Source organism: Camelina sativa, chromosome 11 (genome assembly GCF_030686135.1).
Source record: "Camelina sativa cultivar CO46 ecotype springtype chromosome 11, ASM3068613v1".
NCBI classification, from domain to species: domain Eukaryota; kingdom Viridiplantae; phylum Streptophyta; class Magnoliopsida; order Brassicales; family Brassicaceae; genus Camelina; species Camelina sativa.
Genome location: NC_141890.1, coordinates 25,845,687 through 25,860,041, shown reverse-complemented (window position 1 = coordinate 25,860,041; position 14,355 = coordinate 25,845,687). Strand labels below are relative to the sequence as shown.

Sequence of the window (14,355 nt, the reverse complement as noted above, 5' to 3'; positions counted from 1 at the left end):
CTTCTCAATTAAAAAGAAATAGATAATTTCATAATTCTATCTAGTTGAGAGACTCAAGACCTAAAATTACAATATATGGCAATTGACTTGGTGTTTTTAAAACCGATTCTATACGATATTGAGTCTTACTTTGTCTATTCTTATTTTAAATTCAAATATTTTGTCATTTTTAATGCAATTGTAAATTATAATCCAATTATTGATTTTTCTTGTTTGATCTGAATCCAACTTTCGTTTTAAGAATATAGAGAACATATTCTATACAACTGTGTTAAAACTGAGTTTAATTCTCGGATCATGTTTTTTTTTTATTCTGTTCGTTTTGGATCGATTTACTTAAATCCGCGTTAAACATCCCGAATATAATATTTCTTACACAAGAAATTTTTATAATTCCTTGAACATAGAAGATTGGAAAACTAAAATAACGTCAATAGAACATGTCCACGATCCTTTTAAAACAGAATTTACTAGAATCTCATTTTGATTATTGTTCTTCAAATTCAATACGTTCTTATTTTTAATACGTCCATATTCGATTTGTTTTTTTTATTTTATTTGATTCGGATCTAATATTCGTTTCTTCAGATATAAAAAAAGATAAAACTTTACATAAACTATATAAATTGACATCAATTTTCAAATCAAATTTATAATTTGGGTTGTATTAGATAATTTGGGTTATTTTAGATCAATTCTCATAAATCTAAGTAAACTTCTCTATATCTAGAGGTCTACACTGTGCTATCACACCAGATAAGTGTGGCTATAGTAGTACACTAGTACACTTTGATGAGGTCATAACTATTACTATCCCAAAGTTTTTGGTCAATTCTGTTATAAAGTAGATAATAAGAGGGTCATATTAAAAACCTCCTAAGTTAAATATAAAAGTTAAGCCGCAATTGAAAAAAAAAAATCTGAAACGCAACTTTGGTGGTGTTTGTGAATTCTAGCGTTTTCTCTCGTCGCATCTTCTTCTTTTCATCTTTGACCCCAAAACTTTGCAAATCTGCTACAGGTGTGTCGCTTTGTTGCTCTTCACGTCGTATTTGATACGATTCCTGATACGATTGATTGACTGATTACAGATTTCGACATTGTCTTTTAGATTTAATTAACTTTTGATGTTTTCAATCCCGTTGGAATCAGGTTGCGTTTCGAATCGAATTTTTTTTTTTAGAGGGTTTTGAGTTTTATGAAGTTTCTAGGGTTTTTTTTTTTTTTTTTTTTTTTGATGAATCTAGGATTCGATTTGGCTATTTACTCTTGGATTTTGTTGGATTTTTCCACATTTTTCTTCGGGTTTTTTTCTAAACCACACACATTGTAGCAATATTATTAAGCTTTGTTTCTCTATGCTTCTGAGATTTTTGTAGATTTGTTGATTGATGTATAGAGTTGATTTCTCAGTGACGCATGATTGAGAGCTGTTTCTGTTTCTTTAATGTTGATTGATCTTGTTCTGTTTAACTTTGTAGCTTGGAAGCTTTCTGGGAAGTTCTATTTTTGAAGTTCATAGCACCAACAGCTTCTTAGTGTAGGGGGTGTTTTGTTAACTCTGGTAAGTTATGTTTTGACTCCTAAGCTTTTCGTTTTTGTTTATATTATTATCTCCTCAAGCCGCTGAATTAAGTAACTTGTGAAATATGGGTTTTATTGTGGACATGCTAAAGAGTTGCTGGTTTGTGGATTTGCAATTAGAGTTCATTGGGTTGTTCTTGTAGCCTAGGCTTTTAGTTTAGTGTCTCTGTTTGCTCGGTTGTTTTATATGTTTATTTGTATGTGTTAGTAGGACTTACCATTGGTAACAGATCTTTGATAGCTAGGCTGCATGTGCGTAGAGATGATCGCAGTGAACCATTGACATGTATGTATATAAAGTTAAATTAAATGGTGCTAACTTAATATCTGTTAATTTTGCAAAGACTACTTTCACTACAAAAGGTGCCTCTGGTTTGCTTGGTTTTCTTACATGTTAATTTGTATGTGTTAGTGGAAATTAGTCAATTACCATTGGTATCAGATCTTTGATAGCTAGGCTGCATGTGTGTAGAAGATGATTGCGGTGAACCATTGACATGCTAAATTACATGGTACTAAACTAATATCTGTGATGCGTTTTTACTTGAATCCCACTTATGTTAACACCTCTATATCTACCTTTTTTCTTTAGACAGAAAAGTTGCCCTCCTTGTAAGCAAAACATATAGCCTAGGCATTGGCAAATCGCTCAGATCTTGGAGAATTTCTTCGGAATTTAGAAACTTGTTCACTACAAACATTGAATGATAAGGATACACGACAGGCATGGAGTGCAACAAGGACGAGGCGGCAAGGGCAAAAGATATTGCAGAGATGAAGTTCAAAATGAAAGACATTTCTGGGGCAAAGAAATTTGCCTTGAAAGCACAGAGTCTGTATCCAGAGATAGAAGGTATTTCTCAGATGTTAGCAACTTTGGATGTGTATATCGCTGCAGATAACAAAGTAAAAGAGGATGTCGACTGGTATGGAATACTCAATGCAAGTCCGCACGATAATTATGAAACGTTGAAGACCAAGTACAGGAAGCTTGCTCTAATGATTCACCCCGATAAAAACAATTCTGTTGGAGCTGAAGGAGCATTCAAGCATGTTTCTGAAGCTTGGAAATTCTTGTCAGATAAGGATCAGAGAGCAGCTTATGATCGTAGGAAAAGTTTGCACTCAGTTTATCAGAAGGTCTCAGTTTCATCTTCTAATAATGGTTTCTGCAATTTTGCAAAGACTACTTTCACTACAAATGCGAGGACGACGGCCCAGAGGAACAATCCGCTGGCCCAGAAGAAGAATCCGCCGGCCCAGAAGAGCAATCTGCCAACCCAGAAGAACCATCCGCAAAAGCCAGTTGGTGATACACAGAAAACAGGACAGACTGATCATCAGACAACAAAACCGAGCTCATGTACTGCATCCGGGTCATCAGAACAATCAAAGCCAGATACTTTTTGGACAGTCTGCAGGAGATGCATGATGCAGTACGAGTATCTAAGAGTTTATGTCAACTGTAGCCTTCGGTGTCCTAATTGTCTACAATCCTACTTGGCAGTAGAAGTCCCTAAACCAGGTATATCAAGCCGTTGGAGTAGTTTCAGCCGTCTAAAGCGAAACCTGGATCCAAAGTCAGCTGCAAACCACAATACTACTTCAGGTTTGTTTAATAGCTCCAAGTGGACTTTTTCAAGAACCAGCAATGCAGCTCATGCTGCAAGTGTGGTTCAACAGGCTTATGATAAGGTAAAGAAAGAACGCGAGCAAGCGAAAGCAACTGCGATAAGAGAAAAGAAGAATGCCAAAAGGAAGAGCACAACTGATTCTTCTGCTTCTGGTAGTTCGGTTAAAAAGAGGAAAGTGCGTGGAGAAACTGATATCTGTTGCTCTAGTGGAAGAAAGGTCACTTACTATGTGACTGGTGAAACCGGAAACAACATGGGGAAGTTAGAACATGGAACGAAAGGGAGAGAGGACAAGTTGCCTCCTAGAAGAACCCAGAGAAAGACTGGCAAGGTGGATGTAACAAGAGAAGTAAAGCCGTGTTAGCATTCTGACTTGGTTGAGGGAAGTTTGAGTTATGCAGGCATAATTGTGATTGATAGATTCTCCAGGCTATAACCAGTCAGTAGGATATCTTCTGTAAGTTGGTGTCATTCGTTAATCTTTTGGTTCTAACATTGTAGAGAGGGATGATGAGTCTTTTTGGGCAGAAGTCGCAAACTGCTTTCCAAAATTTTTATAACAGACTCAGTGTTGTGTCAATTTGTGTGTTGTAGCAACGATGACTCTTAAGCAAATGCTCTGTTTAAGTGCTCAAAAAGATTGCTACGCTTTCTCCAATAACGAGTTGCTTCGAGGAATCAGACGTGTTCATTCATGTCTAGCACGAACAAATCAACTAGGATGCGGACTGACTGCAAACTCGTTCTGCATCTGGTTAACCAAGACAGGTCTCACACCTTCATGCTCCAGATAGTAGACGAGGGGACTCTGAAATACGTAATAGCTTGTTCGCCCGCCCGCACTGCCTCCATGACCTCCACAAAGAACAAGACGGATCAAATGCTTAAGCTTCTCTGAACTCATCCCACCGGCTGAATGAATACGAGCCTACCACCCGAGGTTTAGCAAAATGCTCAAGTCTACAACCATTTTCTTTGTTCGTTTTAATTGACTGTCGTTTTGATCTGTCATACAAAACTCAAATCTTATTTCACACCAATCAAATTTATCTGTCATCAATATACATTGATACAAAACTACTGACTAGACTAGATAGAGGTTAATACTGCATTTTTTTTTTTTGTGAAGATTAGGGAAAAAAAAGAAACTATAAAAGATTGTAAATATTAAAATATTCGGGTGACATGTGGAAAATACGTGATAATATGAGGTCATATTTGAAAGTTTCCCAATTAAATGTGGAAGCCGCTGATATCTGAAAACTCAGACACACGAGAGAATACGAGATCGCCGTTTCTAGGGCTCTTTTGGTGTCCTCTTCCTCTCGAGCTTGAATCCTGTAATCGCCAGCACAGTTCGCAAAATTTCAGGTTTCTCTCTTCTACTCCTTTCGATTTCGATAAGCTTCTCGATAATTAAGTTCGTTTTGCTTTTTAGGAGTTGTTTTTAAACCGATTGATACACAGCCTTATCCTGAACGATTTGGTTTTGCTACTTCCTTAAGAACTTGATATCGAATTCCACTTTTTCTTATCTGGGATTGACGAAATTGAACTCCTTTGCCGTTTAATTTCGATATTGACATAGTTATTGCTTCGGCGATTTCTAGGGTTTCGTATGAAATCTAGAATTTTTATTTTGTGATGATTAGTTGGGTTTTGAGGATTTGTTCTTGTTTTTGTATGTATGGGTACAAATTGTCAAGCTTTATAGCTTGATGTATTTCCTAATGTGTTGACAATTTCTGTTTCAGGTTGTTTTGGCTCGTAGGCTAATTTTATTTGTATCTCTCTGTATTTTTTTCGTAAAACATGGCGGAGATACAGACAAATGGAAGGGCATACGAGTCACTATTGGAAAAGGTTCTTTCGATGAACATTCTTTCTTCTGACTATTTCAAAGAGCTCTATGGTTTAAAGACTTATCATGAGGTAATTGATGAAATCTACAACCAAGTTAATCATGTGGAGCCGTGGATGGGTGGGAATTGCCGCGGTCCTTCAACAGCATATTGTCTTCTGTACAAATTCTTTACCATGAAACTTACAGTGAAGCAGATGCATGGGCTGTTGAAGCACACAGATTCTCCCTATATTAGGGCGGTAAGTGAATCTTTTTGACCATTTTTTCTTTTGCATTATTGACCTAGTAGAGCATATGTGAGGTGGAATTCATATGGATACTTGATAAAGTATGAGCTACCGCGATGCTATAACCTTGTCTTTTTTGGTTTTCTCAGTAGAATCTAGATATATGTCTTTTCATCTTCTGGTTTCTTTTTGATTTTCAGTAACATCTAGAAATCTAACGTTGTGTGCTGTTTGTTCCAATACCTGTTCATCCTGTTACTTTTAACCAGCCGAGTTATATTCTTAATTCCTCTTAGTCAATGTTAACCCGGAAAAGGTAGGTGTTTCCTTTGTTTGTCAAATAATGATAGAGCCTCTTAAAGTCAGGTAATAGCATTCTTTACCTCTGGGTTCCATCTGAAACTATTCTTTTCACATCCCGTATTGAAGGTATGAGCGTACACATAATTGTTCTCGTGTTTTCATAACAGATTTTCACATCTTCAAACAAAGTTGGGATGTCATTCTTTCTTAGAGTTGCTGAGAGTTCCCACCAAAATAAATAAGACCTTTCTTTGCTAGCAGTATCTGCAAATCAAGGTTTGAGGTGTTCTATTTTAGCTACTCTGTCTCTCTAGGATCACCTGTCTGCCTATCTAACAGTATATAAACTAGCGACTGTGACAAATAATCTGTATATGATACTACTTTACTCTTAGTTGGGCACTGGTGTTCCTGATAACGTTTTAGGATCTATGGGATATTTAGTGAGATAGTGCTTACATTTTTCCTTGGGTTTCTTGAAGTCATGCTTGTCTTGCATTTTATGGTTATGTTTTTCAACTTTGTGCTACGTCTGTTGCTTTGCGGTTTCCATGGTATAACTTGTCTGGTCTGTTTTGACATGTTCATTGCTTTTGATCTGACCGCAGAGATTTTAATGTGCAGGTTGGATTCCTTTATTTAAGATATGTTGCAGATGCAAAGACGTTGTGGACATGGTATGAACCATACATTAAAGATGATGAGGTAAGCATTTTTATGTTATGAAAGTAACATACAATTATAGGTATTATTTTACGATATCCAGCTCTCACGAAACACCATACGCAATTACCTATTCATGCATCTGGGTGCATTAAAGCTGCTGTGTCAGTCTAGCATCATTGTAGCTCTTGTTAGTAACTTAGTATTCTTACTTAGATAATCAGACAAGAAAGTTTGGAACCATAGAATAGAGTATGTCACTGACCTAATAGTTACAATTATAGTGGATTTGAATTCGTACTCTTTGGGTGGACTATCATAGAGATCCATGGGTCTTTTTAAGGATATATGGGATATGTGGCGTACTGCTTAGCTAATTTTGTGTCGTGGGTTCATGTTGTTATCATAATACACACTCCAACTTGTTTGAACATGGCTCTGCATTGGTATATACGCTTAACATGAATACTTATATACTTTACCTTCAGGAGTTTTCACCAGGATCAAATGGACGGATGACGACAATGGGTGTTTATATACGTGATTTGCTACTTGGACTGGTAAGTCACAAGCTGTTATAATACAAACTCAAATTTTCCTGTCTTCTATGAATTGTTCCATGGAAAAAGTATTTTCTGGCTGGGGTAGACTTGGATGCATCCTGGGTTGTTCATTGGGTCTTAAAATGTATAGATTTTATACTGAGAATTTAAAGTTATATTGAGATTCGTGGGTAAGCTTTTGTGTCACGATGTATATATACTTGGTACTTTATTGGTTTTGCTGTGCTGTTATTTGTCTTGTCAGGAAAGTATAAGCACTCTTTTAGTGACATAGTTGCTTGTTTAAATTGTTCTTAGTTACCATTTGATAATGGTCTTTGATATCTAAGGTCTGGTAGTGTGAACATTTCATTAGATTGGTATACCCTGCTACCTTTCTCTAAGATGACCCTAAGCTATGTTTTTGAAGAGCGTTAGGTAATTATCTGCTATAAGAATTTACTTCATTTTCGCATTAAAGTGAAGTCTAGATTTAAACAAACGAAATAGGGTTGTGTACCAGTGAATATGTATTCAATATTTTTTTTTTCTATCTGTTTTAGTAAATTATCCATTAGCATGACCGTAAAAGGTGTTTTATTAGTAGTCATTTATATATGCACATTTTTGAGAAATTTGATACTTTAATGTCTCCCTGATGTCAATTCCTGAATCTGACTTACTTTGTTGGTTTTCTTGCAGTACTACTTTGATACATTGTTTCCTCGTATACCTGTTCCTGTCATGCGCCAGATTGTATCAAATCTTGAGAAGATGAATCTGCCAACTAAACCTTCTGGATCAACCGGAGACATGAGTCGTGGCTCTGACGACACTGCCCGTCGTCCTCCATCAGTAAAAGCATCTCTCTCTGTTTCATTTGGTCAACGTGCACCTCATCGTGCTTCCACCAGAGGCTCTTCTCCTATTCGTCGTCCTCCACCGTCTGGTTATGATAGAAATGGAGGCGATGAACCACAGGCTCGGTCCCCACGTAGGAGCCAGAGCCGAGACTATTATTCTGACAGAGACTCAGATAGACAGCGGGATAGAGAGAGGGAGAAAGACCACGAAAGGGACAGAGAGAGAGACAGGGAGAGGGAGAGAGACAGATACAGAGAAAGGGAGAGGGATTATGGTGATGATAGGAGATCGAGGAGAGACTATGAAAGTAGGGGTAGAAGCAGACATGACCGGAGAAGCCGGAGCAGAAGCCGAAGTAGGAGCAGGAGTGTGCAAATTGAGCGTGAACCAACTCCAAGAAGAGATAGTAGCAACAAGGAGAAAGCTGTGACTGTGAACAGCAATCTTGCAAAGCTAAAAGATTTATACGGAGACGCAAGTAGTCAGAAAGGGGATGAAGGATTTGGAACAAGGAGGGATTCAAGTTCAGAAGAAGTGATTAAGCTTGGTGGTTCCTCTTGGAGGTGAAAAAGAACAAAAAAACTAAAACTGTGGATTTTAAATGCTTCTTCTATTCTGTAGGATGATGCATGCTGTATTACTGTACTGTTTTGATTTCCAGCAAACTATTTTGGTTATATGCCTGAAATTACAGTTTTAGAATTGGTCTTGTTTGTTCAAAAAAAAAAAGAATTGGTCTTTTATCATCAATGTCTTTAGACTTTGTGCTGTCTTTTGAGTTTCTTACATATTATGTGTTTCCCTTGGAATAATTGAATCAGGTATTTGTTAACAACATAAAATTGATTAACCAAATCAATGTCTCAGTCCACATTTAAATCCCATGGATTAAAAGGCTCTATGGTTTGATAAGGTGTTAGTCAAAATAATGCTCTGGAAATTGCAGGGCAGTATGAAGAAAGTTGCAGGAGAGATGAAGTTTCTTAGGTGGTCGGGAGATATGTGTAATGCAAGGTTCAGTGGTTTTGTATCTCACAAAATCATCGTTTGCAATGTTCAAAGTGCTTAGAGTCTTAAAAAGCTAACAAGTAACAAGGCATTGAAAAGCCCAAAGCCACATTTCTAATACTGATGAATACGCACGTGTTGATCACGTGGGTCTCACGCCCGTTCTGTTTTTTTTTTTCTGGTCCTTGAGTTTCAGACCACAGTTTTGTTCAATTTTAAAGGTATTTGTCTTTTTTTTTTTTTTTTTTTTTTTTGATTGGCCAATCGAAGATGATTTCTAGATTTCACCTCCATTGATTTGATTTTGATGTTTTCCATTTTTGGGTTTTCTCAGAAACACTGAAAATGGCTTCTCTTCATCTCCTTCGACCTCTACACAGCCTCTCTTCTTCAAAGCTCTTCTTTTCTCAGCCAAGTTTTCATTTTTCGTCATCTTTTAAACCTAGTAACTCGAAAAGTCACAGTCTTTCGAAATCATTGACTCACCTCTTTGCTCTTACGGAATCAGATTCTATTGATCAGCCTCTAGAAACAAGTTCTAAATCCCTTCTTCTACAACTCTCTGTAAGTGAAACTGGTTTTAACAATTCAAATATGATTTCTTTTTTTTTTTGCGTAGTGGGTTATGAAGTGTGTCTTTGTGTGTGTGTGTGTGTTGTTGCAGAAGTGTTTTGATCTTCCATCAGATTACTTTCAGCGGTTACCAAAGGACCTTCGTCTCGATGTAAGTAAAGCCCTCATTGCTTAAAAACTCGATTTTTGTGATTTGATCAGACATGTTTTTTTATGTGGTGTGAGTTTTGGTTGTTTTTTTTTTTTTTTGCAGTTAAATGATGCTGCTTTTGATCTCTCCAATGGACCCATCATCGATGAGGTTAGTTCCTCTTTCTCCACATAAAGTTCTTAGTGCTAAGTAAACACTTCCATTGACCAACTCTGTAGCCTCAAGTCTTGTTACCTTACTATTCCATCTCTGTGATCTCTTATGTGACATTCATGGACTTGAACTACTTGTGTATGATCCTCCTTTATTGCAGCCTCAGAGTCCCATCCTAAACCACAATATTTTGCAATTTTATATTTCTACATCTGTGACAGCCTAATAGCATTCTATGTTTCATTTTCATCTGTATTGTAGCATAATCTGTTATCTTCCTTATTCAATCTGTTATCTTCCTTATTCATCTTTCATATAAATAAGAATTTTGGAGGGAATGTCGTCATGTATGTGTTTATGCTTTACTGGTTTTACTAGAAACTAAAGATATATATATTTGCAGAAGAAGAAATTGCCACTCCATTGTTCTGATATGTTAATTTACAGACATAAACATAATTATGTATAACTTTAGCCTCTAGGAGACTAGGACCCTAAATCATAACACTGATCTACACCTTTAGACAGTTAATGATCATTTACTTGCATTGAAACATCATAGTCTTAGCTTTATTGTTCTAGTCCAGCATAGGTCATTGTTATTTTCTTCCCAATTACATACACCATTTAGTTTTCTCTTCCTATTCGAGAACTTGTTTATCTTCTTTGCCATTGGCGCTATGCCCTTTGGAATTGAGTAGAGAGGATGAGAGGATCTTGAGCCTTTGTAGTGTTTTATACAAGCCTACCCTCCTTGACTCGTTTTCTGAAAACTTTTGCGTTACTTATAATTGCAACTTCTCAAATCTGTTTGTAGTGTGGTCAAGAGCTTGGGGAGACATTACTGAATCTGTCCCGTGCTTGGGAACAAGCTGACACATCAACTTCTCGTAGTTTAGTTGAGATACTTCCCGAACTGGAAATTTCATTAACAGATGGTGCCAAATCAGGTAACAAGAAGTACACCCCTAGTATCTAGCTACACATCTTTCTAGATCTACTCTTGTAATCATACTCATTTTAACTTCTTTTTTTGTTCAGCCTTTGGGAGACGTCTGATAGCTGCAGGTAAAAGGTTCCAGGGGATGGGACAATATGGTCAAGGTGAATTACAGAAGGTACTTGAATCTCAAATGTAGGTGTGGTTTCTTCTACTGATTGTTTGATTTTGTTTATTGGGTGAACATGTAAATGTAAGTGACATCTAAATAGAAACTGTTTGCATACTTTCATCAAATGATAGTCAGACCACCTGTATACCTAGTTAGACTTTACTGCCAAAACCCACAATTATAAAATCAATTGTTCGTCTATGTAATCATTCATGCCCTTGGTACTTGTCTACAAAACTAACATCTCTGAGAACTCGCAGATTGCTAAAGCGATGATTTCAACTGGAAAAGTCCTATCTGCAAATACATCATCCGTTCCAGTCAATAATGAAACCAACTCAGGAACAAAGATATTTAAGGTAAAGAATAGATTTTTCCCCTTGTACGTCAGCTGAAGTTACTTTGCAGATGATATTTTTTTTTTGTTTAAAACTGCAGTTTGGGGACCTTCAGGTTGCTGTGACTCCACAGAAAGCATACACTGGAGCTGCCATTGCATTCATCTATGGGTATTTGTAGAAGCTTGTTAACTTTTTTCAAGAAATGTGTATCACACTCTGTAACAACATTTAAAAACACCTTATTTCGGTTGAAACAGGATACTTTCATGGCAAATCAGTCAGGGGATCCAAAACATACCAGAGAACTCATTGCAGTATGCAAATGACAATGCATTGGTAATCGGAAAGGTTGGTGGATCAGACATTCTACTCCTTTGATTCTCATCATATAGTGGAAGTATTGGATTCTGCTTTCTGTTGCTTTGGGGATTTGTAATTTAACATTTTGTCAATGTTTTTGTTCTTCTGGGCAGTCTTTGAGAGGGTCTCTTCTAGCTCTGTTTTATGCCTCAACAGTCTTGTCAGGCTTCACAACAGCTGGGCTTATCCTACTCGCTAAGCAGCTTTCATCAGAGAAAGAGTGAATCCCTTGATGATTACACGCTTCCATTTCGGATAGCTGATACAAAACCTTTGTAAGAATCATAATCTCTCCGAGGTGGTCTCTTATACTCTCATGTTCAGGGTCAAATTATGTATCTATTATAGGAAAGTTTTCTACTCCTTTTATCTCCAAGGTGGTCTCTAATACTCTCTTTTTATGTATATTTTTGGTAGAGAAAACAAAGAAATATTTTGTTTTTGTAACTGAATAATGGAAGTTTGTGTACAGTGCCACAACCAATTTGTAGAAATTGTTTGTTACATGCTCTCACATGGCATTTTATTATGATACTTGTGTTTGTAGTAGATATCCTAACAACATACTTTAGTGTAACATTTATCCTACGGACATACTTACTTCAAAGTAGGAATATGATCTTTGAGGTTAATAAAATCACTCCTCTCCTCATATATAGCCCCGTCCGACACAAACCATTAGTTGCTTCATGAACATGACTCAGCTCTTGAGTAATGATGAATTGCATCTTTTCGTAGCAGCAAGTGATATCATGTACTAGATAAAAAAAAACAATTGTAACGTAAATGAGACTGAATATGATAACAAAAAACAAGAATAATTTGTAAATTAAAATTATTCTTCTGTTGCTTCTCTTCTCTCTTAGATTTTGGTTTGGTAATGTAATAATGTATTCTCAAAAACTAAAACCAGATAGCAAAATCAACAAACCGAGACTTAGAGAAAACACAGAAGATATATGAAAGTTACCAGAGAGAACAAGTTTTACAGAAATAAAGAATTCTTTGGCCATTGAAATTTTAAGAGTTATCCTCCTTAGCTTCCAGCTTCTTTGTAAGCAAGTCTGAGAGGCCATCGGATAACGCAGAGGATGTCACAAAGGAAGCTTTCAATAAATTGATAGCCTGTACATAAAAAGAGACATAGAGTTAAGCCATATCTTGTAGTAACTAATGGAACAAAGGACTTTAATATTTATGAGTACATACCTCTGTTCTACCGATAGTTATCTCTTCGATGTTGACTTCATCTAAACTAATCTTCAATTTTTTAGATCCCTAACAGTAAGATCTGTATTCAGTGGAGTGATTATCAGATCATCCGAGACAAGAAACTTCTTGTTACTCTTCACAAACCCACCACTACTTCTTGACTGGTCACTTATTTCAGTTTTGGGATCCTTTGGTCTTACTTTCTTGAGCCTGTCCTCGCGATCTCCAGGCAAAGCATGATCTTCCAAACAACTGTAGAAACTCGGAAGAGTTTGGACCGGAACGCCAAGAAGATTCTTTCTACAACGGTAATACCAAGGTATGGTTATTTCACCGCACCTTAAGCCTTTGAGGCTTCTGAACAAGTTACCTATACATCCCAGACCATCATCACCATCATCACTAGCAGAGATTTCGCATATATATTCAAGTGGAAGAACAAGAAAGGTGCAAAGAAGATCTATAAAGCCTTCACCACACTTAGCATACATAACCTTCCTCTTCTCCTCTTACTCAAATACACTGTCAAAGACAATACTTGACCTAACACTGAATCACATGGACTTGATGGCTTAAACGCCCTCTTCGAAGGATACGTTGAACTCTGGAAGGGATAGAATGTGGTTGTCAATGGAGTTTCTGATGTGAATAAGGATCGAAGCAAAGTCATTGCCTGTACAGTACAATGAGAGTGCCCAAAAGTCAAAAAAAGTTTCATATATAATATTTAACAAAAATAAAATAAAAATAAGAGTACCTCTCGGAAGCCAAGTTCTGCTTCACCCTCCCCCAACTCCTCTGAAACGTTAACGCAGCCTAAATCCTTGAGACGGTTTCGGAAAAGTTCCCGAGAAAAATTCTCTATTTTCAAATCGTTACTCAATATAAATGCCAAGTTTCCATCACCATGGACAAAGTCTCCATCATAATCACAACTACCTCCCAACCTGCTCGCAAACTCTTCTCCTTCGGGTGACGAAATCTCTTTTTTCATCAAGTTTCCACAGCTACATCTTGAAGTATTGAAATTACTAAAAAACTCTCTGCAGGGTTCTCTTTGCAAGTACATTGGACACATAAAGTGTTTAGTTGCCTCTGTGTCGACGTCTATGTTAATCTTGAGAATTTTGCATTGACTTTCCTTCACGCTCTTCGGGTAAACCAGCATCTGCTTACAAGCTTCAGTCCGGAAATTATCGATGTTCATGTCCGCAACACTTTTGTAAAGGTTGTTGAGACAACCTATGGTGACCGTTTGTCTTAATCTGCCGTGATTCTCAAGCAAATCTCACAATGGTTCCCAAAGGCATAGTGAGAAAACTATAGAGCAAGTCAACAAAATCATTACCAGAGTGAAGCCAGACAACCTTTTGCTTGTCCAAATGATCCGCAAGAAGCACATTGATTGTTCTTTTCTCGAATCTTTGATCCATTGGAGATGAGAGATACAATGACTAAAGGATTATTTCTTCACAAATAATAAAGAAAAAAAAAAGGAAATCGCAACAGGCCAAATATTCTGAACTTTGAGAACGTACTAATGGATTAAAGATCAAAACCAAGGAGGGATTCATGGTAAATAAAAAGTTAATCGTTTGAGATTCCCTATAGAAATTTACAAGTCTCGAGGAATGTAAAGAATATAGGCTGTAATTCATATTGTTGGGAAGAGGAAGAGGTTTCGTGTATAAATAGACTGTGTTATTTATTAACTTAAACATGACTTTGTACCTTACCCATGATGGCTACGTAGTTGAAATACAT

General features: G+C 36.8%; 3 protein-coding genes and 1 pseudogene across 11 annotated transcripts; 3 read left to right on the top strand and 1 right to left on the bottom strand.

Annotated features, from left to right (window-relative positions):
* Positions 1–896: 896 nt before the first annotated feature.
* On the top strand, positions 897–3,856 carry LOC104724098 (uncharacterized). 4 transcript variants are annotated; one of them, XM_010442545.3, is made up of 3 exons: positions 897–1,021; positions 1,482–1,564; positions 2,181–3,856. In XM_010442545.3, exon 3 carries the CDS (start codon positions 2,311–2,313, stop codon positions 3,580–3,582), a length of 1,272 nt encoding a protein of 423 aa, XP_010440847.2. In that variant the 5' UTR covers positions 897–1,021; positions 1,482–1,564; positions 2,181–2,310; the 3' UTR covers positions 3,583–3,856. The 4 variants fall into 4 exon arrangements, 3 of the variants coding, with proteins under 3 accessions (XP_010440847.2, XP_010440846.2, XP_087327165.1); XM_010442544.3 differs by having other exon boundaries at positions 2,177–3,856; XR_015570528.1 differs by having other exon boundaries at positions 993–1,152; positions 2,177–2,317.
* Positions 3,857–4,136: 280 nt separating this feature from the next.
* Positions 4,137–8,540, top strand: LOC104724097 (pre-mRNA splicing factor SR-like 1). 4 transcript variants are annotated; one of them, XM_087471040.1, is made up of 6 exons: positions 4,137–4,158; positions 4,348–4,589; positions 4,973–5,321; positions 6,237–6,317; positions 6,764–6,835; positions 7,520–8,540. In XM_087471040.1, exons 3-6 carry the CDS (start codon positions 5,031–5,033, stop codon positions 8,246–8,248), a joined length of 1,173 nt encoding a protein of 390 aa, XP_087327166.1. In that variant the 5' UTR covers positions 4,137–4,158; positions 4,348–4,589; positions 4,973–5,030; the 3' UTR covers positions 8,249–8,540. The 4 variants fall into 4 exon arrangements, with proteins under 4 accessions (XP_087327166.1, XP_019088698.2, XP_087327168.1 ...); XM_019233153.2 differs by lacking the exon at positions 4,137–4,158 and having other exon boundaries at positions 4,460–4,589; positions 4,973–5,081; positions 5,176–5,321; positions 7,520–8,539; XM_087471042.1 differs by lacking the exons at positions 4,137–4,158; positions 4,348–4,589; positions 4,973–5,321 and adding an exon at positions 5,337–5,895 and having other exon boundaries at positions 7,520–8,536.
* A 336-nt stretch (positions 8,541–8,876) lies between these two features.
* LOC104724095 (uncharacterized) lies at positions 8,877–11,873 on the top strand. Of its 2 annotated transcripts, none has more exons than XR_015570527.1 (9): positions 8,877–9,253; positions 9,354–9,413; positions 9,516–9,563; positions 10,384–10,516; positions 10,608–10,701; positions 10,939–11,037; positions 11,117–11,187; positions 11,277–11,367; positions 11,493–11,873. XR_015570527.1 is itself a non-coding variant. In XM_010442541.3 (9 exons), exons 1-9 carry the CDS (start codon positions 9,035–9,037, stop codon positions 11,601–11,603), a joined length of 909 nt encoding a protein of 302 aa, XP_010440843.1. In that variant the 5' UTR covers positions 8,877–9,034; the 3' UTR covers positions 11,604–11,873. The 2 variants fall into 2 exon arrangements, 1 of the variants encoding a protein (XP_010440843.1); XM_010442541.3 differs by having other exon boundaries at positions 10,608–10,684.
* Positions 11,874–12,178: 305 nt separating this feature from the next.
* Positions 12,179–14,161, bottom strand: LOC104724096 (uncharacterized; annotated as a pseudogene). Its single transcript, XR_015570526.1, has 3 exons — positions 13,349–14,161; positions 12,589–13,264; positions 12,179–12,504 (listed from the first exon to the last, which is right to left on the bottom strand). The product of XR_015570526.1 is annotated as an uncharacterized LOC104724096 (transcript).
* Between the last annotated feature and the right edge of the window lie 194 nt (positions 14,162–14,355).